This window comes from Pseudopodoces humilis, chromosome 3 (assembly GCF_049639895.1).
Source record: "Pseudopodoces humilis isolate 2021_Gansu_Grassland_sample_001 chromosome 3, ASM4963989v1, whole genome shotgun sequence".
Taxonomy (NCBI): domain Eukaryota; kingdom Metazoa; phylum Chordata; class Aves; order Passeriformes; family Paridae; genus Pseudopodoces; species Pseudopodoces humilis.
This window is the reverse complement of record NC_142202.1, coordinates 34,328,286-34,354,261: the sequence shown is the minus strand read 5'-3', so window position 1 is coordinate 34,354,261 and position 25,976 is coordinate 34,328,286. Positions and strand designations below refer to the sequence as shown.

The following is a 25,976-nucleotide window of genomic DNA, read 5'->3' as shown; positions in this document are numbered from 1 at the left end:
TTTACTAGACTCAAGTTGTTACTGCAAGAGTTGTAGAGATCCATTTGTAATATGGATGGATTGCGATATGATCCTTCTAATGCAATGAGAATACGAGAGCGGAATCTAATCAGCAAGACATGCCCCTTTGACTTTGCTAGATGGTGACTTTGGGTGGGTTCAGTAAAAAAAACTGTTCTAGAAAAACTAGGCAGGAAGAGTAGGAAACAGATTGCACAGGTGAAGTATCAACAAAAAAGTATCAACTCAAAAAGAATGCAAGGATCGTGAGAATTTCTGAGAAACATTCTAAGGTATGGGAGAAATCGGTCTGTTTCGGAGCAAAATATAACAAAGCCATCAGAGGAAATATATACAGAGAAGGAAAATGCTGAGTATGACTGAAAGTGAAAATGATGGACAGGTCTGTGGACCAAAAAGATAGAGAACTTGCAGAAATACGAAAGTAAAGATTCATAAATTTAATGAAAAAGTTACAACAAATCTTGCAGGTTCTGATACTACACAAGTAATAGCACAAGTAGTACTATGGTAATCAAATGTTTTTCATTTATAGCTCTAATCAGAATAAAATTAGGTAAGCTACAATACAGCATTTAGAGCATGCTGTCCAACATAATTCTCAGTTTGCAGGCAGTGGAACATCACCACATGCAAGTTTCTAGTTTTAAGTCAGTAATCCCTTTGTTCTACTTCATGTGAGAAAAGAAGAAACAGTATTCCAACACAGAACAGGATTAAGAACTTGCCTCTGTAATATCTGATCATTGTGCAAGGACACACAGCGTCTACCTGCTACAAGTTTTTCTGCTTCTAAACACTGTCCCTCTGTCCCAGCAGCCGTATGTGTCCAGCTTAGGTTCCTCTTCAGATTGCCCCTGAGACCTGTCTGATACTTTAATACACAGCAACCTACATAAGACATGAACAGAGAAGACCATAAACGTACTGGAGACCATAACCAAGAATTTTTTTGAAGCACCTCTATGAAGTCTAAAGTTTGGATTTTCTGAGGACTTCTATTAACCATTCCAGTATACAACAACCCCAACACAGTGCCCCATGAACTTAACTTTGAACTTGAAAAAAATGGGAGAAAAAAGAAAAAACATCTCCTGATGTTTAGAACATCTGTAATAGAACTAAGAGACACACCAGATATTTGCATTACTCATCTCACTCTCCTTGCAGACACATGCCTCCTTAGTTTCAGTTCTGCTGATGCTGCTTCTAATTAGCCTTCTGCAAAACCTGAACAAGCTACCCTGAACACCAGGGTCTGAAGCAGGAAACACAGAAAAGCAGTGTCCTAATCAACATTTCTGATACTGTAATTGTAGCTTCAAATACAGCTAGGCAGGTGGTTCAAGCTCCCAAGTAAGTGAAGGAGGACTCCTCAGTTTTATTTTGTTCCAGATTACATAGAGGAATACAAGCCTGAAATGTGACTGTGAAGTAAGGAAATGTCCACGTAACCCTAGTAAAGATAACACTCAAACAAGAAGAAAAGTTATCAATTATTATTCCAAGTAAAATAAAGGTATTTCTCCTTATTCAATAAAGAAATGCGGAATATCAGAGGAAAGGGAAACTTTAACACTGATGAATCTCAACACCATACTCAGCAGCTTCAAAGCTTTTAACTGGAAAAAAAAAAAGCAACCATTCGCATGACTACCGACAAGAGTACAGTTTGCAATTTTCACATTAGGTATATACTAACCCTAGAACATTAAACCATCTTCCAACAGTCACCAGATCGAAGAGAAAAAAAGCCAAGGCAGGACATATTGCTGTCAAATAGAGAGTACAGGGGAATATTGCCACTCGTGCACTAGCTGCAAAACTACTTATGAAAGATGAATCCACCACACATGAGGTTGTTTCCTGATCAGTTTGCTGCCTGCAACATGTTTTCACTGAGCAGTCACTTTCTGGTAGCATCAGCTGCAGAAGAGCAGAAACTGCAGCAAAGCCAGACAAAAAGGAAAACTGATCATGAAATCCTCATCAGTTTTGCAGTAGATTAGGCTTAGCACATAAAAAGTTTGAGCTATAACAAGATCTCAGGTTAAACTTTTAGCTGAGCCTGCCAAAAAAACAGAAAGGAAAAAAGAAAAGTAAGTGTGAATGTACTTGTTTTCATCTTTCTTTAAGACAGAAGACAGGAAATATGCAGCTGTAAAGAGAAGGAGCTGATATAGAAAGAAAAAGCAGCCCCTAAAATGGCTGCAAAAAGGTACACCTAACATGCACAGTACATGAAAAAAAAAGTTCACCCAAATGACTCACCTCTTCAGAAAGGAGCTAACACGCGGAATCATATTTTGGAAACTATTATGAAACTGACTTGTTTGACAACTAGTTCATAAAAATATGAAAGATGCAGTAAGTTATGAGATGGGAGAAAAAGATACACAAGCATATGCAAATAATATATAATGTGCTTATGTTTTTTCAGGCTATAGGGTGAAAAAGAATTATATAATAAAATGAATTGACAATAAATATCATAATTATCACAACAATGAAAGACATGGAGATAATTCCCTCACCTTCATGGAAAATAGCAATTATTTCTTATTTTATGAAATAGTGTTAACTTCTTTTCAGGCTGCTTCCTGGGATGTAACCTTCCTAACCTAAAGATAAAACTTGGATGCGAAGCCAGCATTATCAGTGTTACCTCCTTCCTAGAGAGAAAGAATTTGCAACAGGGTAGCCAAGACACAAGGGAAAAGTGTGCTAAGGCTCTTTCATGTCTTGATCAACCCTCCCCTAACAGAAATTATATTGATATTTAAGAGTAACACATGTATTTGGCATACAGAAAAACAATACTAGGACATTATTAGCTGTTTGGTGGGATCTGTAATTATTAACTAGAAACAAAAAGAACAGCTAGTATCAAGTCTGTGGCCTGCAACGCATGTCTGTAGACACAACTGGTCCTGTCACTGTGGCTGGTTATACAAGTCCAAGAATATTCCTCAACAATAGTAAGCATAAGCTAGTAAGCTATCAGTGACAACTGCTGAAAGGAAAAAACTGTCCATATTGTGAAAAAGTCATTATTGCAGAAAATTTAGAGCTACATCTTCTCTGACTAGATTTCACAAGCGAGAAAGCAAGAGGACGGTTTACTCCATTTGAATTAAAAGCTTTTCCCTTGAGAGTTACCAAAATTTCTTTCTGTGTAATTGCAAATACCTAATACAGATCTTTGTCACTGTACCAAACTCTTGGCATATGTCACCTGCTATTACTAAACAACCTGTCAGCAAACAACTGTTGCCATCAGCAGAACACGATAGCATTATACCATACCTTCTGGTAAACTATTGAGCACACAAGGTCCTTAACAGCAGAGAGGGACAGGTCCTGAGCTTCAATGGTGACAGTCTCTCGAGTGAGACCAATCTGCAGAAGGAAGGAGATCCCATGCATAGAGCCTCGGGAGTTGGTGAGGCTCTGGGTACTGAAACTGCCATTGGAGAGTCGACTGGACAGCCCCGACTGGGGACTTGAAGACAAAGTTGGGGTCTGTGGTGCAGCAGCATGACACGTAGGTGGGGAAAACTTCTGAAAGGATGGGGGAGAAGAGTCGTTTGCTGACATCTGACTTGTTTTGCTCTGCCGAGATCTCCCTAGTAGTCAAACTCTTAAGTAAAATACGTTATCAGTTCTTGGTTTGAAATGAAAGTTTCCCTTCCTTAGTTCAGTAAAATGCTCCTGACCAATAAAACTTAAATTTCCCTTTCATTCGGTGCAAGCCAAAAAGTAAAATAATTACAGCTGCAAGTTACTTTAAATTAAAGGTTATTTTTCTGCAGTTACAATCAGCTGATCAAAAGCAGATTGCCTGTCCTTTAGCACCACATCCAGACACAGAGGCTTACATAAAGGCCTCGCAGAAACACATCAGCTCTGCTGTCTTATACTTGTCCTTCATTTTTATTAAAAAAGCTGGAGAAACAGATGGAAATAGAAGTTGATAATTCATTAAAAGTGTCCTTGTTCACCTAATTACACAGATCATATCTTAAATGAAGACTCATCTTCATGCAGATAGCGTTTTACAATGAAAAAAAAAGTGTATCCTTGAGCAACAACAGAAGTCCACATATGTGATGAATCTATTCCTCGTTCAGAAAGTCTTCTCTGAATTCACAGGACACGGTGAACTTGAATATCAATGAAGATATCAAATTTCATTTTTATAAAATATTTTAGCTCATGAAATGGAGGAGCAGAATGCCTGAAGACACAATCACATTAAACGTAATCTCTAGCATTGCCCAGATAATCTCCGGCATTTTGAAACGTTGTACTCTGCCTGTATGGGAAAAGATAAAGTTGTTATTTCACATGAAATGCATGAAGTCGCATACCCACGTCATAACCACTCTACTTTTACACAGCAGGATACCAGCTCCTTTTATTCAAGTATGTTGCATTGGAAGCATTTCATACTTTTGAGTTAATTTTAACAGTTTTCCCCCTGTATGATACACAAGAAAACTCAGATCTCGCACTGACCACTATATTACCGCAACTTCTAATTAACGATAGTTTAGCAGAGCAAAGCACTTAGCACTTACGAGGAAAACAACAAAAAAAGGTAGGGGGAGGGAGCAGTAGAACACTGCTCTGTACATCAATATTGAGAAGCTGGTGGGTAGGGAAGGGAATTCATCAAATGCATAGAAATGTCAAAAAAAAAAATACAAGACAGAAACTCAAACTCTTTGCAGCAGCATGTACTCGGTATCATTTTAATACTGTTATTCAAGAAAACTGAAGAATGACTTGCACAAACTCCAACTATAGGAAGATATTCAGAGCATACAACTGAGCATTTTTTTTAAAAAAAAAATTAAATCATTTAATAATACTCACACATCTGATTAGAAAAGCAAGTCTGCTACAACCTTTGAAAATAAGTAATTTCATGAGCATGGGCTTGAGATACTTGTTACAAGATGCTACGCTACCTGATTAAATATTTCAAGCATTTCATGAGCAGCTGAAATGTTCAAAAATAGTAATTTCAAGATTCCCCATGCAACACCTTCCACAGGAAAAGTTTTCCATGGACGCAAAAGTAGTCTAAATACTACATATTGCTAACAGTTTTTAAGGAGCATTGATCCATACAGGATACCAAAATCAGTAGGTTCATGTATTTTTTCTTCCTCTTATATAAAAAAAAAAAAATATTTCAGAAAGTGTATACTCTTGCAGTGAAATTCCAGAAGAGAAATGCCACATCTTATTGCACACAGTAGAAGCTGTCCTTCCCAGAAATAAGGCTGAGAATTGCTAAAACAGCCCATTTAATACACTATGCACTCCTGGTATTTACCAGTGTAATAGCTTAAAACCCCACTGCCACTGTATTCTGAAAGCTAGATAAGGAAAGAGAGGTACACAATTTGCAATACTGGAAGGAAAATAAGCTCTTGGCACTATGATAAAAATTCCTAACAGGGGCTCTGGAAGAGAGAACAGATCGATACTTCTAGATTTTCAGCACAGGTATCTAGAAACTCTTGCCTTCAAATACAGAAGACTTGTTGGACATTTAGCAAGGACACCTGAAAAGAAAGCTCTGCCTTAAAGAACACTCTAAACACGATACAGATGAAAGTAATAAATAGGAAGAGTAAGCAACAGCAATATTTAAGGACCTTTCTCAAGAAAGCACCTTCACAGTGCCTTCAAGTTTGCTTGAAGATGACCTGTTCTTATTTTCTACAGACTGCTCTCCTCACCCTCACCTTTCACAGATACCAGAGACAGCAAATACGAAGCCTTAGGGGTAGATTTGAATTACAAAAAAACCCCAACATAATAGAAAACAGAAAAGCCTTATGATGTGAAAGAATTAATGAGTCTGCCAGGCAAGTTTAATTTAGACAGTGAAAATACCCTGTGAAAGCTCACCTACAACTGCCTAATTAGAACGTTAATTATATTTATTAAAAGCACGATGCATTTGCATTGACAAAGCCTTTTGATACCATGTGTATTTGCATACAAGTCTTTGAAGAAGTTTATTTTTGTTACTCGGTAGGAAAGAATGAATCTTTCTATAGAAGGAAAACCATAGAAACTGCTCCGTTTGCAGTGAGCATAGAGTTCTTCCAAACATCAAATCAAATAAGTGTATGCTGAAACTGACATGCAGTCTACAGTTCTGCGTTTTTATTTATGCAAAGAAAAACCTACACCTCAAAAAGCAGAGAGGAACAGGGGCTATGAAGGAGTCCCTCCACCTCCTTCCCCTGCTGCCCAGCTCGCAGCCTGCGCTCGCCCAGGAGCGCTGTCCCTCCCGTTCCTGCTGCCCCCAAACCAAGCGTCTCTCAGGCAGCTGCTCCAGCACCTGGCCTTTAACCCGCCCTTCCGTCCCGCTGCGAGGCGAGCCGCGGACGTCGAGCCCCGCTCCAGGCGGCCCCCCTCGCAGTTCTTACCCCCGCATGGGCCGTTCTCACCGGGAAGGACGGCAGCTCCCCGCCACGGATGCCGGGCGGGACCGGCGGGACGCGTCCTGCCTGCCGCGGGTCACGCTGCCCCGTCCGGGCTGGCGCTGGCACCCGCCCGTCCCTGCCAGGTTTAAATCCCCGCTGCGCGACCCGCCCCCGCGGCACCATCTCCGGAGATGATGTGGCCTCGGCCCGTCACCCCCACCCCGGGGCACCCAGGGCGGAGCTGCCGCCGCGGCGCTTTCCCCCCGCGGGGGCCGGTGCGCGCTCCCCCGGGGCACGGCCCATGCCGGGCTCGGCGGTCGCTCCCGCCGGCGCGGCAGGAACTTTTCGAGTCCGCCCCCGCCCTTCCCCGGCGCGGCGGCGGCGGCCCCGACCCCCGTACACACCCACTCCCACACACCACGACCCCACGGCGGCTCCCGCCCACAGCGGCGGCGGCGGCGCCGCCGGTCCCGCCGCGCTCACCTGCAGCCCCGCTGCCCCGGGCCGGAGCGGCCGCTCGCGCATCTCCAGCCCCGCGGCTCCCCGCACACACATCAGAGCCGCCCGGGACGGGACGGGGCTGCGCCGCGGGGGCTGCCGGGAGCTGTAGTCCCGGGACCGCGTTCTGCCGCGAGCCGCCCGGCCCGTGCGAACCACGAGCCCCGACGTGCCCCGCGCGGGCGGGGGGCTCAGCGCGCGCGGCGGCGCAGGCGCAGGGCTCACTGAAAGAGTTTCCGTTAGTTTTCCTTGACCGTGGCGGGCGCTGCCCCGAGCCGCTACAGCGGGACGGGACGGGACGGGACGGGACGGGACGGGATGGGATGGGATGCGACGGGATGGGACGGGACGGGACGGCCCCGGCTGCGGGGCCCTGCGTTCCGAGCTGCAGTTGCCGCCCCGCCGCCGCCCTGGCCTCGCCTCTCCAGCCGTGCCAAAGCCTGGGTCCGCGCCAGCTCGCAGCCGCCGGCTGCCTTGCCAGCGCCGGCCGCGGGTTTGGGCAGCCCCCAGCCCTGCCCACTGTACCTCGCAGTACCGCGGCTCTTTCCTCCCGCTCCGCCCGGCCGCGGCAGCCACGGCCCATGTCTCCCTCCGCGCCGCTCCCGGTTCACCTTGCCGGGACGGGGGCGGCGCAGCCCCGCGGGGATGTCCCCTGGGCCGGGCAGGCCCTCCGCCGCTGCACAGGAAATACTTGACCTAGTGTGTCACAGCACCGCGCTGGTCTTTTCCGTGGCCGCGCTGACCTGGGAGCTGGAAGTGGCTTTCAGCGTCTCCCGCTAGCCCCCACGGATGTACGTGCAAGAACTCAGAAGTTCTCCAGGCCCTTTTCACTGTCCGTCTCCTGCTGCGTTTCAGCCCGGACTTATAATATTCTGATTCACCCAAATCCCATTTTCTGCCCTGCGTTAATGATGCCGCTCTTGGCATCAGAAGCAAATTTCTACACACGCAATATACTTAGTAAAAACTGTGAGCTGAAGTACCAATTAACACTGGTGCAAGGCAAAACTGCCTCTCTAACCTCCCTCCAGCCCAAAAGCTCCCTGTTGAGAGACAACCCGTAATCTTCCTTCTTGAATTTGGATTCAGTTCCCGTGTAAAAGTCTTAAAATAATATCCACTGCTGTAGGAGGTTGCTGAGTTTAAGTTCTATACCAGACCAAAAGCACCTTGAAAAGGCAAACTGTCAAATTCAAAGGTTTCTAATCCTCAGCTGAGCAAGACACAGATAGAGAAGCAGATTAGTGCCTTGTCATTTATAGCTCTGTTTGTAACGTACATTTCTCATTTCCTTCATCTTGCGCTCCTGAGGCCTGGCCCAAAACCCACTAAAGCTGAGGGGAGTCTTTCCGCTCTCTTCACCCTATTTTGCATCAGACCTTTGCAAAGTGCAGCTGACAGTGTCACCAGCTCTCTGCGCTGACTGGTGCCATTTTATTTGATAAATAATTAGTCTGCAGCTTCTCGTCAAAATCTGGAAGTACTCTAAACTAAAAACATAGCAGTTAATGGTTGATTCTGCTTTTAACTGGTTTTGAATGCCAAAAACCACCCTGGGACTTTTTAATGAAGGCTATTCCATGAATAGAGGATGTTCTTGCCAAAGCTGTGCACCAGATAGCTGAGCAATCTTCGTTTCCTTTTTCCTCTAAAGTGGGACTCCCACACGCCACCACCGTAAACACAGAGCTTGCCTCCATAAACATGATTTCTGATGCTAAGCACAGCAAGGAGTCACACTCTACTGTATTTAAAATGCAGCAAGCTTCTCGCATTTTTGGTAGCAGCCCTAAAAATAGATGTTTATGGACAACACCAGATGGATATTAGGTATTACCACAGTCACTGGGCACCAATTATATTTCTTTGTAAAGAAGCTCAGCTTTATACCATCCAATAGGGTTGGTGCTATTTAATTTGCTGCCCTAAGCTGTAATAGCTGTTTTTTTGTAAATCAGAAGATGGATTAGTTAAAATCAATTTATTATAGAACACAAGACAGCATCAGCCAAAATAAACCAAACTGCTGTAAGTACTTCTTTGGTGTTATTTTATATTAAACTAATATCACTGAAGCATCCAAACTGTTCTGTTTGTAAAGATCTCTGTTGTAAAGACGTGTAAAACACATTTAAAAGCAGCTCTGCATTTAGTATCTAAGTATGGAGCAGCACATCCATCTGTGCACATGCACAGCTGACTCTGTGTGATTGCAGCATCATGACAGCATTAGCCCTGGCTGCAGTAATTGACAGGGCAGACATTCTGGTTTGTTATTTTTACTTTTATGACTACCATAATTAGTGATTTCCTGTGGATTTCATCAATGTTCTTAATTTTTTTTTCCGAGCCCATATCATTCCTTCAGATGGTTAGCTTACTTTCATAGTTCAGCTTTCCCCGCTGAAGCCAGCTGTGCTTTACAAATCTCTCTTACATCTACAAGATACCAGGAAATGGGTAACTTTCATTGTATTTATTTGCTTTTATAAACAAAAAGCTAGTTTTCTGTATGGACCACAAGGTCTATATAAACAAACTGCATTTGGAACCATTCTGTAGCTCTAAAAATGGATCAAGTTTTTCCAGTTTGAAAATAATACCTCCAGCATTTGGATATTTCATATCTGAAAATGGATATATAATGTATTCATTTCTGTTCACCAGTCTAATGTTTTGAATATTTTCATGTTCAAGGCAATGTCTTGTGAGAGTTTACTGGTGCATTTGCCTGAGAAATTCCGTAAGCACATGCTGCCATGATTATTTTTCACTGCTTTTGACACTGATGTTGCACAGCAAAGGCCCTCATTTAGAATCTGCAAGATCTGCAACAGATGTCTGCAAAAAGAGGAAGTAATATCTCTATAGACAAAATATAAAAATTATTTTCCTTTTTTTTTTTTCTTTTTTTCTTTTTTTTTCTTGTTCATTCTCTCTTTTCTCTCTCACTCTTTCAACTCAACCTCTCCCATAAGGGAACTGAAAAAAGAGTTAGAAGTTCAGGTTTGGTTTGGATAAAATCCTGAAATGTGGGTATGTCTCTGAATTACCTCATCGTCTTGGTTTGAGCCTTTAGCTGAACTTTGTCCCAAAATCTACCTCCAACAAACAGTGAAAAGTTTAGTATAGACTTAAGAAACATAGACTTGAAATTTACCTTGGTATAAACATATATTTTTGATATATTTTTTTTATTAAACAAAATACTTATTCATATTTAAAATTTTAGGTAATTGAGTTTTGGAATTTACTTAACCCTGCCAGTTTAAGGAATGACCTCACAAATCCTTGCGTCTGCTAGATGGGTAGCCTCATTCATCTCCTATATACAATTCTACTGTACTGGCTCCAGAATAAAGTTATATCCTTAATAAGTGTTATGGGCAAACCTAACACATTTCACACTTTCCACTTATTAAAGCTTTGTCTGAGAAGGCATCAGCCCATGGAAACAGAGTCTCTTTAACCTAAATCACCAAGTAGGGTGCTCCCACAGCCTGCTAAAGGTTGATCCAAACCCCACAGAGACAAGCAGTGGATGAGTGAACTGGGATGAACAGCAGCAGCTCAAGCCCACAAGATGCACAGGGCATCTGCAGGCCCTTGTGCTCCTCTGTGACCATTAGCCCCACCACCCTTTCTGTCTGGGCTGGAAGAGCTGCCTATGGATTTCTGAGTCTGCAGCAGCCCAGGCTGTTGAGCTCTGGAAATAGTCTGTGCCTGCTGCCTTACTGTGTTGGCAAATCAGCCATAGCTCAGGCTCAAAATTACAGAAATGCAGGGTGGCTTGGGTTGCAAGGGACCTTTGAGCAGTTCCAACCCCACTGCTGTGGGCAGCAACACCTTCCACTAGACTGGGTTGCTCAGAGCCCCAACCAACCTTTTGGGTTGGAAATGACCTTTTATTATGTGGATTCAAACCACAGCAAACCACACTCCCTCTGCTCTCCCTGCCACGGACCTGCCGGTTGCAAGAGCCAAGCATTAAAACTGTATTTGTAAGGGTGGAAGGTGCAGGAGTTCCCCTTCTGGAGAAAACTGGCGTGCATTAAACCCGCAGCACTGGGCAGTGCATTTCTCCAGAGTCTATAGCCAGGTGGAGCAGGCGGTCTTGGCTTCCCAGGGGTGGTTTGGCTGAAATGCTGACATGTTGGATGGTCAGCAGGAGGAAAAGGTTTTGACAGCGGTGCTTCCATCGACTGTCCATCAGGACTTCAGTAGATGGCACTGTCACACCGTCACTTCCTGGGCACAGGAAGGGACGATGTACAGATCATACCGTCACAGACTGACTATGCTTTTTTTCAAATAAACTACCACTTTCCACCCCGCCCCCTCCCCCCCCACCGATGACATCTGATTACATCTATTTGATTTTTCAGAGTAATAATCCAGATATTTAAAATGCATGTATAGAACTGCTGGCCACTGAGCAATTTGTTGACACAAGTTCTATTAGGTGGTGTGGAACAGGACTAAGCAACATATTTTTCCTTTATAAATCCCTAAAAAAACAAAATGTCCGGCACTTTTGATTATTTTTTTTAAAGTTTGCATATTTAAAATAGTTATGTAATTCTGTTTTCAGCTGTGAAGCATTCTGATTTCTGTTACATAAATTCTTTTTTTTTTTTTCCCCTCAGTCTTTGTAGACGTAGAACTTTATGGGGTGGTTATGAGAGGGGACATCTCCACTCCAGATTTTGAAAATAATGCCGTTAAAAAATCCTGTTTAATCTCTCTACACATCTAGTCCAACATTTATATTTTTTTGTGCATTTCCCATGTAGGTGATATTAATACTACCTTAATCTGACTTTACACTTGCTAAATTTGTAAACTATCAAATAATTTTAGTCCTCAGAGCAACCACAATCCCTCAGGGAAAAGCAGTGTTAGCTAGTCCTGACTCATATTCTTGTCAGATTTCTCATGTAGCTATTGTATTTATTTTCTTTTCTGCTAAACTGTATGAGAACCCTGGCACATCACCCAGAAATTCTGTCCAGCATCTGGATTGTATAGTCAACCACAGGAAATATCATGGAGGGGCAACAGATTTTTGTTCTCTTGTGTAGTTCTGCTGGGATCACCATCATCTTGGTAGTGATCCCATGATTTGAACTCTGACATGCTGGGGCTTTTGTCTAAAAATCTGTCAACCATGCTGATTTTTCTTGGTAATCAAAAGATTGCCCATTTCTTCTTGTTAACCAATGACTTGGCTGTGAATTTGGAACAATTTCCTAACAATGCACTGTGTGGACTTTCAAGACTGAAAAAAGAGGGAACCAACTTAAATTAACTCTTTTTTCTCCCATATATGAAAAAAAATTGGCACAGCCACATTCTGAGTATCAGCTAGAAGGATGCTGCATCTCGAGTAAAGCTACCACCACCAGGGATGTTATCTATATGCTGGGTGGCAGATCCACTAGTTTTTCTAGGAAACCTGTGAAATCTGGGTCAACAATCTGCAAATCACAAATTCTCCATTTCTCCAACATCACCCTTACTTGCAAAGCTATAGTGACTAAGATGTGGCTTTCCAAGTACAAGGCTGACAAGCAGCAAAATGATTATTCCTGCTGCTTCTCTCCTTCATTTCTTCTTTTTCTTCTTTTGTTTTGAGATAAGCCTGAACTTTAAGAAATGTGTAAAAATCTGAAACTTTAAATGGAGTATCTGTTATGCAGAATAGTCAGATGTTTTTTACGATATCCTGGAGCAAGAGCAGTGATGTCAAATGACCTAAGGAGAGAACTTGAGCTCAGAAACTCGTATCTTTGGTTTAATAATTTAAATTGGTGTACTGCAAAATACCACTTCGCCACAGATTTTGCTTCATTGTTAGTTGAAAATATAATTACAGAAATTAAAACGCCTGAAGATTGGATTTTCATTTTAGCAAGCATCGTTTTTGTTTTAGGCCTAAAAGAGATCGTAAGGAGAACTTATAAAATAATAAATTAAACCCCTTGACAATTCTGTAGGTCTTTGCTGTCATACCCTTCAGGAATACCCGCTCGGAGCTCCCACCAGCCACGGGCGCTGGAAGAGCGCTTCCCTCCCTCATCCCGGCGCCCGCAGCTCCCACGGCCGCCCCAAGGCCGAGAGATCACGCGGGGCCCCGTCCCGGAGCTGCCCCTCGCAACACAAAACCAGCTTTCAGGGGAAAGGCTCCGGCGTTTCCCACGGTGGGAATCACGAGTGCCTGCCCGCCCTGGCGGCCGGGGGAGGAGGAGCGGGGAGGGGGCCGGGGGCGCAGGCAGCCCTGGCACTGCTGACGTGCTGCCGGGGCCGGGCTGGGCCCGGAGGGAACGCGGGCTGCCACAGAGACTGGCCGGGCTGCGGCTCCAGCAGCCAGCGCCGCTCCCGCCGCAGCCTCCTCCCTCCGTGCCTCCTCCGTGCCTCCCTCCGTGACTCCCTCCGTGACTCCCTCAGTGCCTCCCCCGCCTCCGCCGGCACAGCCCCCCTCTCTCCTTTGCGCCCCCGGCACTCGGCTCGGCGGAGCGAGGGGATGGCGGGCGTCGGAGCCCGGCTGCTCGGGGCGCTGTGCCTCGCCGCCTGCCTGCCCCCGGCGCTCGGGAGGGACGCCGGAGCGCAGTGGACCCTGGAGAAGGTGGGTCGCGTTTGCCTTTCCCAGGCGCTTCTTGCGGTGCGGGGGCAGCGCCTTCCCGGCGGGCAGGGGTCCGCGGCTGGGCGGGGGGACATGGGGACAGCCTCACCCCTCCTGGCCCCGGCCTCCAACGTGAATTCGGGCTGGGGGCCACCCTCGGAGCGGACCCGCAGGTGAGGGTGGGCGGCGTGGCCTCCCTCTTAGCCCGGGCTTGGTGGCTGCAGAGAACAAATCTTCACACGTTTGTCTTTGTCATCTCGCACCGCCAGGGACCGAGCAGCAAGAGCGATAAGCTTTGTCAGGGGCAGTTATTGAATGTAAGGGGAAACCCAAACGGGACAAGATGGATCAAAATCTGAAATTATATTTCTTATAGCATTCTACCGTACTCCAACTTTCATTGTGATTATGGTGAGTCAGAGGACAGTGACTTAGTTTGAGAAGACAAATAACTCAGCAGCTATGCACATGTATCTAGGAAAAAACAAGTAAGCATGGTCCTGATAGCCGGTACAAAATTGTTTTGAAAAGATACAATGCTGTAATATGTTGTAGACCAATACTATATTGTGTCTAATTTAGAGTGGTGTCTGAACTAGTGAATAAAGGAATCTTGATATAAAGTTTAATTAAACAGTGGTAAGCTTTAAACCACAGATTTCTCAATGTAGCAGCTCTTAGTGTTCCATTATGAAACATTAACACTGTTTTCTTCATAAAACATAGGAGAGCAGAAAACTGCAAATCACATTTGACTAAACATTTCAGGTATTTCCAAACAGAAAATATACTTCTAGGGCCCTTTCCCAAGTGTTTGTAGAAGAGCTGAAGTCAAAGTTCAGCAAGAAGCAACTGAATTCCACTAATCCAGTGCATCATTCTCTTCACTAATAGATCAGAGTCCAGGACAAGCCGGTAAAATGAAGCTTCCCTCACACCTTTCCACACTTCACCTTAGTCATTCCCTTTCTCCTTGATTTTAGTCATCCCCCGTTAAAGGAAATGTTGGCTTGTTTCTTTGTTAATGAGATACTGTGTCATTCTGTTCTATTAATTGTGTCTTACAATTCATACATGTATATGTGCATAGCTCACTATAGAATGTCTATGGCTCATGTATAGACTGTATAACTGTAACACAATACATCTATAATTATGCATAATACATGTATATATGTACATATATAGTATATACATAGGAACATGTGGGGCTAAATCTTCAGTCACACTGGCCAATGAACAATCACAGTGCTCCTTTTTTCAGCCCCCTTGAGCCCCAGCTCTTCACTCTTTGGTTGGTTCCATTCTGACCAGTCAATCTCACCAGTGCCATCAGTAGTGTCATTCAGCCACAGAACTGTCGCATCTGAGCTCCTCCGCCTGTGCACACATTAGGCAAGAACAACTTCTTTCTCATCAAATTCTTGTCCTTCAACAGCTTTTGTTCTTTCTCCCTGGAGGGACCTTTGAGCCAGAAATCCAAAGTCCTACAGGTAACTTGTAGACCTGGGCTACTTGTAGAACTTGAAGTGTTGCAGTTTTATACAGCCTAGTACAACCCTGTCATAAGTACATTGTTCTGCCTCCCTGTTGCGGCAAAACAGGGATTGACCAACACTTTAAAGAATGAGTCACTTACAAATCTTATTTTGCTTCTCTTTTATTTCATAACCACTTTTGTAACTCCTCTCACTTCCCAAATCTGAAGATATCTCCATTATTAGAAGTGGAAATTGATTTCTCTCTTTGAAGTATTTTCATGCATTTGTACTTTAATAATGTTTCTTTGCAAAGTGATTCAACGGCCCCATTTACCAGGCATGCTCTTCACTTGTTCAACTGCAGACAGATTTTCTGAACTTCCTTAATTAAATTGTCCTCCTACACTCTTCAGAAGTACATAGCTTTAGCTTTTCACTCTCCCCTTAGAGCTTGCTCCTCCTAAACTGAACAGCTCTGACATTTTCTCTTGTCTGTGCCTCTTCTACACTGGTCTAAGTCCCACCATATTAAACTTCTAGTATTTCTATATAAATTTCTCTAGTAAAAATATTATAAATTTCTAGCATTTCAAAAGACTGATTTACAACTTCCAAACTTTCAAAAGTTCATCTTTATATCAGATGAAATGCCATTTTTCTTTCATCTATGTCTAAATTTGCTGGCATTAAAAATGTTACCTGCCTATTCTAATTTTTGGTGTCCTTACAGTCTTAAAATTCAGCTTTAAACACTGTATTAAAATTGGCACAATGAGATTCAGTGTCTTTGTGTCACCCTTCTGCTTAATTTCATTGGTAAACCTAAGTAGAATTAGAGGAAAGGTTCACACGGAGATAAACAGCTAGGAAATAAGAGAAGGGTAGAATTAAATGTTTTGCAGTGAAGTCTAGAAAATACTCATGCCCATACTTGCTTGTACAAATACAAACGAAGTAGAAAAGAAGTCAAATAGTGAGGCAACCCGCATTTTTTAATAATATTCATCACCAACGGTAATAAGATAACAGGTAATAAGATACCTGACTTTTGAGGTCAGCTCACATTCTGCCCAGGTAATGGGTTTTAGGTGTTACTTCAGACACATGTGAGATGATACACACAAGTAGAAAAAAAGAGTGAATTACTTTTTGTTAACGCATACAGTGATAGGGTTAAACTACAGATATTTATGAAAATGTCAGTTTGATGCAGGAGCAGCCCAAAAGCAAATCAGCTGTTGAACTGTTGTAAGAAAGAAAAAGAATAAAATTAAAAATACTATTGTCCTGCAGTATAAACTATCATGTTCCAGTTTGTCTCCTTTTGCTCATCTCAGAAAAGATGCCATTGACAAGGTACACTGAAGGGCAGCAAGTCTGATCAGTCATGTAAGGCAGTTCTGATCAAAGAACAAATAAACAAAGCAGTATTTTTCATTAGAAGAAAAACAGGAGTAGAGGGAGGACCTTGTCATATAAATGAGGAATGGGTATGACAGTGCCTGAAATAGGAATCTTACAAAATCTTATAAAAACTGTAGTGGCACAGGAAGTTTCTGAGGAGACAATTGCTAGAGATTGGGTAGGTTCAAACCTGGTGTATAAAGGGGCATTTGAGATGTCCTTGGGAATCCCGCCTGGCACTCAGCCACCACTCCAGAGCACTACGGGGCTCTCGAACATCGAAGATATGCATTTGCCAGCTACATGAGGACGTCTCAAGCCCTCTGGGTCACCTGACACAGCCCCAAAGGCTTGTGCTTGGGCAACAGAAAGGAAGTCACTTGGGAGCTAGGTCACACACTAGTGGTTGTCACAGAAGACGAGCTGTCGGTTCTGAGGTTAACCCATGTGCCACCAAGCTGACGAATGCCCCAGCTAGCCCCAAAGGAACCACAGCATTCTTTGCAGTCACACTCAGTCACTGCCACTGTGGGCAGAGGCCACAATGACACAGCTTGCTCCCTCTGGGAGTGAGCTACCTTAGGCATTTCTTTGCAGTACTGTATCTTATAACAAAGAGACAGCATAAAGCTAAATATTATTACTACCAGAAACAAAGCTTCTGGTGTTTGTCTCAATAGGAACCTCAGTTGAAGGTGGTGTGGTTGCAGACATGACATATAGAATTAAGGTACTAGGAAACACAGGACCCATTCATAGGCTGAGGTTTTAGAGCTACCTGGTAGGCAAAACTTTCTGCCATACTTTTAATAGAAGCCTATTTTGCATGGAAATGAAAGATAGAAAAGCCAATCATTTCTGAGTGAAAAGAGTTTTATTAAATTACTTTTTGTTGTGAGTAAATCAAAGTAGCAAAATATACCACTTTTATTGTAATTCTGGGGAAAACTATGGTTTAAAAGGTCTAGTTATAGTTATAGCTGTTTTTCTTCTCTTTACCTTCTACAGTATTCTCACCAACCAAGAATTTTAGGTCCTGATGCTATTCAAGAAGTTGTGGCAAACACAGATGTTTCTGAAATGTGGGAGAATGACTTGCGCCCTATCCTGATAGAAAGATACCCAGGATCAGAAGGAAATTACATTGTGCGGCAGGTAAGACAACACTTCCTGACAACCTCTAAGAACATCTTCTACTATTATTATTATTATTAATAATAATAATAATAGTAGTAGTAGTAGTATTCTGGTAACACCTTTGGTGACCCCCACCAAAGAAAGTCCCACTTAAGTGACAGTCACCCTCCTTTCATTCACTAGGATGGACTCTATCATTGTTAAAGTCTAGACCACATAGTGTCTACATGACACAGCTTGCACATTAGCTGACATTATTTCCCAGGGCTGCATAGCATGATGAAAAAGAAGTATCTTTTTTTTTTTAATTGTGTTGTAAATTAAAAAGTTTTCCCCAGGTTTGGTGCCCAAAGCGCAACACAATGGTTGTCCTTTCCCTCCCATGAGCAGGTTTTTGGTCACTGGTTCAAACCCAAGACCATGCATGGGATGAAATAAATGACACCCCCACCACTTTTTCTGGAGAGGCCCTGTCCTGTGCTGTTACAGTGCCCTGGAGTGTTGCTTCAGATGGGTGTATCCACACAAAAGGGGATCACAGAGGGGCCCAAAGGGGCAGGCAGACAAAACGGTCAGCACAACAAAGTGCAGCCCTGGTCCACGAACCACACCAGCTCCGCCAGCCCAAGCACAGCAGTGTCCTAGTGCTGGGCTAACAAACCCAGGCTGCCAAGGCAGTAAAGACTCCAGCACATTGTCTCTGAACCACAGGAAATTACCACAGAACTGGGTTGCTGCCCTGTTGGCACCTCTGCTCTGCACTCATAGCATGGGCATCTTCAGGACAGTGTCCATGCTGGCTCTGGCTCGCATTAGCCAAGCGGGAGGCAGACAGTGGTACAGCTGAGTTTGCTGAAGACATTCACATTATCTCACTGCCCTTCAGGCACTGACTCAACAGCTCGAAGACAGCCCTAACTACAACAAATTTATTTGCCACTCTGAGATTGGTAGATTGGAAAAATGCATTGTGTGTGTGCGCACGTCTGTAGATTTAGTTTTGTGGTTTCTTTAGTGATACTCTGGAAGGCAGCCAAATGAAAGGGGGAAAAGGAAGAAAAACAGAAAAACAGCTGAGCCTAGGCTAGAAAACCACAGATCACGTTCAAAATAGGAGCATCCTGTTACAAGGTAACAGCATGTATTAAACTAGACCCCACACCGCAGGAAAAAAAGAAGAGTCCTCTATTGTCAAAACAGAATAATAGAGTTTGAAATAGATGACACTTCCTTAGATGACATTAAAGCATCAGAGTCCTTTAAGGGGAAAGGCTACTGGGGACTCCATCCAGGCTTATAGTCCCCTTAATCCTTAACAGACATCCTTTACTCTGCCTACTGATAGCTCATAGACCGCACAATGTTGTAAAAGCTTTCAGAGGGTGACCACAAACAAAATGGAAGTTTGTTCTAGCGTTAAAATCTATGGCAATATTCCTACTGACTTCCCGAAGAGCAGAACAAGTCTTCAGAATCTATTTTCCCTTCAGAGGCTTTTCCTAATGTTTACTTAAAGAGAGAGGAATCTGCCTTGAGGGAGCTCTCTAGGGACCCATAAAAATAAGTTGCTCAACAGAGATGTCCCTCTAACATGAATTAGCCAGAACTATGGTTGAAGCATAGCTGGGATTGTTAGAGGTATTGTCTTTAGGTAGGAAGATTGCTAAAAGGAATGATTTCTTTTATAGATTGTCTTAATTCTTATCTTTACATGAGCTACACTTACAGAATTTCATTTTTAAAACACTGTTCTGAAATGTTTCATTCTTTCTTTAATTTAAAGGAATCTACCTATCTGTTATGGCCTTGTAACAATTTATGTCACTTGAAAGGCAGATTTCTCACAGAAGCCTGAAAGCCCAACCACCTCAGCCAACCAACCAACCCAAACAGCTGTTTGGCTTTTTTCCTTATACTGCTGTGGTATCCCTGAGTGGTAATTGTCTAAACAGCCACAACAAGGCCATTGCAGCCAATTCTCACTTTAAATTTAAGGGCACATCTGAGTTAAGCTTTGAAGATGTTAACATTAAAACTGCTCTAGTTACACCTGAAAAAGACAGTGGCCTGAAAACTTCAGAGATCAAGATCTTAATGTGTCATAATAATTAGCAATAATTCAAAATACCTTCACACTCCAAAGAAAAGGGTCAAAAGGAAAAAAAACAAATGAGGCAGCCAAAGGCTCAGGTAGCAAAGTTATATTGCATTTTTGCTATGAAGTTTACCCTTTAAAACACCATCAACTTAGAGAAATAAGCTTAGGAGTCACTATCAATTAGCTAGTGACAGTTTGTCTGCAACATCTTTCTGAAGCAAGGAATATTAATCTGATTGTTTTTTACAATTGCAGCATATCAAGCACCGTCTTCAAACACTGAAGGCTGGTTGGGAAATTGAAGAAGATACATTTCAGAGATACACACCATATGGCTATAAAACATTTTCAAATATTATCGGCACTCTTGACCCCTCTGCAAAACGCCATCTCGTACTTGCTTGCCACTATGACTCAAAATTCTTTGGACAACAGTGGCAGCACAGGGTGTTTGTGGGAGCAACTGATTCAGCTGTGCCTTGTGCTATGATGTTGGAGCTGGCACGTGCCCTGGATAACAAGCTTCAGTTAATCAAGGTAGTTCTTTGGTTTCATTTCCATTTGCCTTTCCAACAGCAACAGGCCTCAGGGCATTTCCACATTCTTTTCCATAGCCTGCATGCTGGGTTCTCTGAATGCTGTGCTTGTAATAGATCTCCCATTGACTCCAAGAACAAACAGTGATCAGTATTTACTACTCTAAAGTACATTATCACATTAAAATTTCTTATAAAAAGGGCAGATATCTAAAAGTTATTCATATAAACATATACTATATAAAAATAACAAATGATACATGAATTATAGATGTTTCATAGACTTGGAAAGATATAGTGCTACTTTCTATCTAAAAGGCACAGAACCTGACTCAGAAGTACTGGATACTATCATATCCAGTAACATCTAGGGACATTGAAAAGTTTTGTTGCATTCTGAATCCTGCAGAAATCTCTCAGTTGTAGTCTACTTTGGGACACAGATGAACTAATTGTTGTGCAGAAGAGTCAAATTCAGGTCCCCCCATCCCATAAGGATTTAAAGTTTTTCTTTTTTTTTTTTTTTTTTTTTTTACAAGTTTGAATAATTTATTTATAAAAGAAGTATAATGTTATCAGTCTGTGTTACCTATGCTACAAAAATCTGCTTCAAAGGGCTGCAGTTGCTAGGCACAAAAATATGTTGAGGCTACAAACTCTTAAAGCTTGTAGGATTACTGTAGGATTGTGGATTCACGAGTGCCATCTACTGGTTCAGTATTCACTATTTACAGAAAATAATTCCCATACGTTTACAGAGCTTTTACAGGAAAGGGTCTCTCAAATGTGAGAGACACTCTACAAAGTGTCAGGAGCACACTCAGCTCAGATGTTAGGACTTCTCATCAACACTAACAGTTTCCAGAAACTGATTTTGTACCTTCTGATATGAGAATGTCTAAGAATGAGAGCTTTAAGAATATGCCAATATTTTTAATCACAAAACAAAACGCTCCTGTAATACATAGGCTTTCATTCAGAAATTCCTTTATAATAAATTTGTGTGATGATTATTTATGAAACAACCTGCACACTTCCAAGACTGGCATTTTTCACTATGAATACACTATTTTACAATGAAAATTGTTTTTTATCATTTAAGATGACAGCATTTAACAAAAAGGCAACTAATTTGCCCAGGCCACCAATTGTACAGTCTGTTAAGAAAATATACTTTGGGATCCATCTGCTTAATACATTAGCTATGATGTTTTTGCTCTGCTTATGGTAGCACAACAGACTTTGCTATGTTTTCAGACAAATCTATTTGTACTTTGACTTGAAGCTATGATTTTTATCTTGATGCTTCTCCAGTTATGTAGGGTAAGTTTAAAATGAATGGGCAAAGACATCTCTCTACATTATTAAAATGTGTTAAGCAGTAATAGCAACAATAGCACAAGTACTACTTCCTAAAATTCAAATAGCACCGATAGTTTGCTCCAGAATGTAATGATAAGTGACTGCTGCCCACAGAGCTCTGTCATATGCAAAGGACAAAGGGCAGCAGACCATTGCCATCAGAGAAATCAATGTACCACTGTGAGCACAATCAATACCAGCTTGCCTATGTGAGCGACATTTTATAGAAGCTTTTCACTACTCTTTATATTGCACCAGCTCCAGCTCTTTGGGAGTTGTAGCCCATACAGGACATGACTGCTGCCAGTGACCCCACCTTCTTAACCACATCATGCAATTTTACTTGAAGTAGTGTTAATTCATAGAGGGCTTAAAATATTTATAGCAACTCTCAAGATTACATTTCCCAAAACTGTTCATTTAGTGGAACCAGACTGGGATTTGCTGTGCTGTGGATTATTAGGAAATTCTGACAGTTCAAACAAAGTTTCAGATAGTAGACTCCTTCTACATTGGGAAGAAATTTCATACAAATGTATTTTTTGTGATATTAAATAAATTTATCATATATATTCTCAGGTTTTAGTGCTGTTATATTTTTGGTTGTTGAAAGGGAAAGATGTAACTGACATATCCACTCTCTTTGGTTTAGTGTAAAGTTGCCTCAGTGATTGCAAATTCCCCTGAATGAAGAGGAGGGGTTCAAAGGACCATCAACTTGTCAAATGCATAATTCACCTCCACTGATGCACTGCTGTAGCAATTATATTAATCCTCATGATGCAATCAAATTATAATGTTAGCACTCCCATCAGGTGTTGTTACTGACACATCTCCTCATTATTTGAGATAATGTTGCTGCTACCTGGTTTTGCAGGTCTCAACACTCAGCTGATGTCTTCCAAAGTCAGAAATGAAACTATCCAGAACCAAAATTATATGAGACTGGAGAATGTGTCACTGTGTTAGATAAATAACTATTACCTTGACTGATCACTACCACTATTACACCATAATAACACCCAAAGGAAAGTTGGCATAGGGAACCTAGAAAATACACCCTTATTAGTGTTACTTACATGATTACAGTATTTGCCCTTTATTTAATGTTCTGGCCAGAATCAGTTATTTTACTTTTAACTTCCTCCAATAGGATGGCTCAACATCAAGACCAGACCTTTCACTTCAGCTGATTTTTTTTGATGGTGAAGAAGCCTTTGTTCGATGGTCCCCTTCTGATTCCCTCTATGGATCTCAACACTTAGCTCAGAAAATGGCATCGACTCCACACCCACCTGGTTCAACAAACACAAACCAGCTGCAGGGCATAGTAAGTGGCTTTCACCTTCTTAATGAACTAAAGTAAATGGCACTTTTAAAAATATTTAATTAGTCGGTAACTGGCCAAATTCCCAAGAAACCACGACCCCACTAAAGTTAAAGGAATAAGCAGGCTTCTGGAAACATTATGAAGCATGAAAAAGAATTGGCAAGAGCTTTTCAGGTGATTAGATCTGCTGCATGCAAATACGAGGAGGAGTCACAGAAATATCAAAAATAAACAATTCAGTAGAATATAAACTAGGATACCCACCTTTTTCAGGAAAAGATAATTCAAAGTGATAAGGAAAGACCACAAGCAATATTGGCCTATGAACAAATCTCCCCATACTCAGTACTAAGCTACAGCTACCTCTGTTTTCCTTTGATTCCTACTAACATTCTGGTTGTCTGTTCCCTTCTACTTTCCGTTTACTGCTGAGGCACTTCTCTTCTGTCACTGCTTCTTGTGACTCATAAAATGACTTTCCCTTGACAGATTGTTGTTCTCGGGGGAAGAAGCAATTTCCTCTTCTTTCTCCCCACCTACCGTAGCTTTTCTTTTAAAGGGATAGAACTCACATATTGCACACCAAGCTATGCAGCCTGCTTCAGCTTGAGGAACAGAGGAATAGCCTATCTTTTCCCTCCTTGGAAAGACAGCAAAATGTATCAGATCGGAACCAGGTTCTGCTAGTGAATTCTTCTCAGACACCACTGGTAAAAAAGCAAGATCTTTGGCCAGGGCTAGCAAAGACCTGCCCATGACCTATACAGGAAACCAAGAGTTTCATTGCTGCTGCTGCTGTTGTAGGAAAGCGTTCTGTACTGAAGATTCTTTCTTATCTAGGACCTGTTTGTACTACTGGATTTAATTGGTGCACCAAACCCAGTCTTTCCAAATTATTTTCCAAACACTCTTCGATGGTTTCAGAGGCTTCAAGCAATTGGTAAGCAGAAGGATATAGGCTTTGAATGAATTTCAAAACCTAGTGAGTAGTTTCCGAATACATTAAACCCTGTAAATCAGATTTTTAGATTTTCTGGTTTACAGTAATAATCTTTGATAATGTAAATGTGGAATCTTAAACTTATATGAAGATTTTGATACTTGGTTAATAAAACAACTGAGGAAGACTCTCAGGCATTTGGAAGCAACAAAACAGATTCTATTACTGATTGTCACTCTGTGACACTTTGCAACTGCTTCCCTTCTGTGTTTTAGTTCTCACTTCTGTAAAATGATGGTAATAGCACCAGTCCTGAGGTCTTCCAAGTATTAAACAAATGCAAAAGACAGTCACCACTGCCTTTTTCTTCCCTGATAGAAAAAGCTTCCATGTGAGAGGAAAAGTAATTCAAATGTGCTAACATGCCTCATTGTCCAAAAATTGTCATAATCACTTTCATTGTGCATCACAGAGCAAAAGCTACACAACATGAATCTGCTGAAGAATCACCCTGTTGAAAGTCGGTATTTCCAGAGTACTTTACATCGAGGCTTGGTTGAAGATGACCACGTTCCATTTTTATTAAGAGGTACCAGTAGTTGTCATATTTTGAATTATGTGTTCAGTAAGAAATGCATCATTTAGTTAATGAGCATGTGTATATGCTCCTGTTTTTCAAGCTTATTTGCCCCAACTTGAGGCTTCTGAATGCAACTTTTGAGCTTTGATGTAACACCTAATGAAAAAAATTGATTCCTTAGTGGTATGCAGCTGAAAAATCGGAAAGAAAAAGCAGGAAAACAGGAAAGAGGCTGAGAAAAAAAATGCTCATTCTCAAAAGCACTTGGGAAGCAGAAGACTAATTTAATTCCTCTTTTACCCAGAAGGTGCAGTACATATAGGTGGCTTGATGTGTATATATGTATATATATACACACACACACATATATATATGCAGTGATACAGTCACTGAATCATATACAGTGATGCAGCTCTTTCAAGTGGAAGTTCCTTTATCTGAGGACAACACTGTCTCTATTCTACAGAGTAAAGATAAGACACACTATTTTACCATTTTTGTAGAGAACTAAAAAAATGCTTCAAAAATGTTCAGTCTTAACACTTTCATAAAAACATGGTAATCAGTTTTCAATTTGAAGAGTTGCAGTGGTTTCTCTGTCCTTCTGTAGCTCCTAAATACACAATGCAAATAATCTCAATAAATCCCCCATCAAAACTCCCAACAAGTAGCTACAGATTATTTAAAAAAAAATAAAATGGAAGTATTCAAAGGAAAGGAAGGTGGCAGCTTTACACAACACACTCCTTAATGATGGGATGCAGTCACAATCATCAAAACAAGAGAAGGTAAAAGGAAGCTGTGGTGACACACCCTATAAAGCAAGCTCATTGAGTTTGCTGACTGTGTTGCTAAATGGTGAAGTATCAGCTGGCTTAACAGAACTTCTCCAATATCTCTTCTCCAAATGTCACTTTCCTTTTTATAGGGGTTCCAGTCCTGCATCTGATTCCATCCCCTTTTCCTGCAGTATGGCATACCATGAAGGACACAGAAGAAAACCTTGACAAAGCCACTATCGACAATCTCAACAAAATCCTGCAGGTGTTTGTACTGGAATATCTCAACCTTTGACAGACAAAACATCGAAGAATTGTACACCATTCACACTACTGTTTGCCCACCTTCATACTTGCTATTTAATTGCATTGGAGAGAGTGAAGGTGAAGAAAAATGTGATAGTTCTTGCTAGACTGATTATTGATTGAACTGTTCCTGGCCCATTGGTCCATTAGCCAAATAAGATATCATTAAATAAGACCTAGTTCATCCTGGAATGAATTTGATCTTTCCATGTTTTATCTCTGAATAAAAAAAAACTCCAGAATTTTTCCAGATTGTTATCACTGTTTTTTGTCATGTATTATGATCCCAGGAGGGAATGCCTCATGACTTAATTGTATAATACAGTTTTTACAAGGTGTGACCAACTTTTGCAGCGTTCAGCTATGGAAATTTATGCCATGTTATCAAAAGAAGCAAAAATCACACCACAGCAGACTTCTACTTTGGGCTGAA

At 41.9% G+C, this 25,976-nt stretch overlaps 2 protein-coding genes across 4 annotated transcripts in view; one reads left to right on the top strand and one right to left on the bottom strand.

Moving 5' to 3' along the window:
• PRKD3 (protein kinase D3) overlaps window positions 1–7,601 on the bottom strand; it is a 43,733-nt gene extending 36,132 nt beyond the window's left edge. The window contains exons 1-2 of one of the 3 annotated variants that reach the window (XM_014255975.2): window positions 7,494–7,601; window positions 3,328–4,336 (exon numbers count right to left, since the gene is read on the bottom strand). In XM_014255975.2, the coding sequence (XP_014111450.1) occupies window positions 3,328–3,618 (291 nt within the window). In that variant the 5' untranslated portion in view covers window positions 3,619–4,336; window positions 7,494–7,601. Of the gene's footprint in view, window positions 1–3,327; window positions 4,337–6,473; window positions 6,581–6,953; window positions 7,038–7,493 lie in introns of those variants that run through there. The other 2 variants (XM_005526888.3, XM_014255976.2) reach the window with 2 other exon arrangements.
• Window positions 7,602–13,287: 5,686 nt separating this feature from the next.
• On the top strand, window positions 13,288–25,793 carry QPCT (glutaminyl-peptide cyclotransferase). Its single transcript, XM_005526887.3, has 7 exons — window positions 13,288–13,593; window positions 17,484–17,630; window positions 19,966–20,247; window positions 22,762–22,938; window positions 23,779–23,878; window positions 24,351–24,467; window positions 25,387–25,793. Exons 1-7 carry the CDS (start codon window positions 13,492–13,494, stop codon window positions 25,530–25,532), a joined length of 1,071 nt encoding a protein of 356 aa, XP_005526944.3. The 5' UTR covers window positions 13,288–13,491; the 3' UTR covers window positions 25,533–25,793.
• Window positions 25,794–25,976: the final 183 nt, after the last annotated feature.

What these genes read in the sequence shown, in the direction of transcription:
- QPCT (XM_005526887.3), top strand. Translation starts at nt 13,492, where the DNA reads ATGGCGGGCGTCGGAGCCCGGCTGCTCGGGGCGCTGTGCCTCGCCGCC. An exon ending in ACAAGCTTCAGTTAATCAAG is followed by an intron (nt 20,248 to 22,761) that starts GTAGTTCTTTGG and finishes TTCCTCCAATAG; the next exon opens with GATGGCTCAACATCAAGACC. An exon ending in CAAACCAGCTGCAGGGCATA is followed by an intron (nt 22,939 to 23,778) that starts GTAAGTGGCTTT and finishes TTTCTTATCTAG; the next exon opens with GACCTGTTTGTACTACTGGA.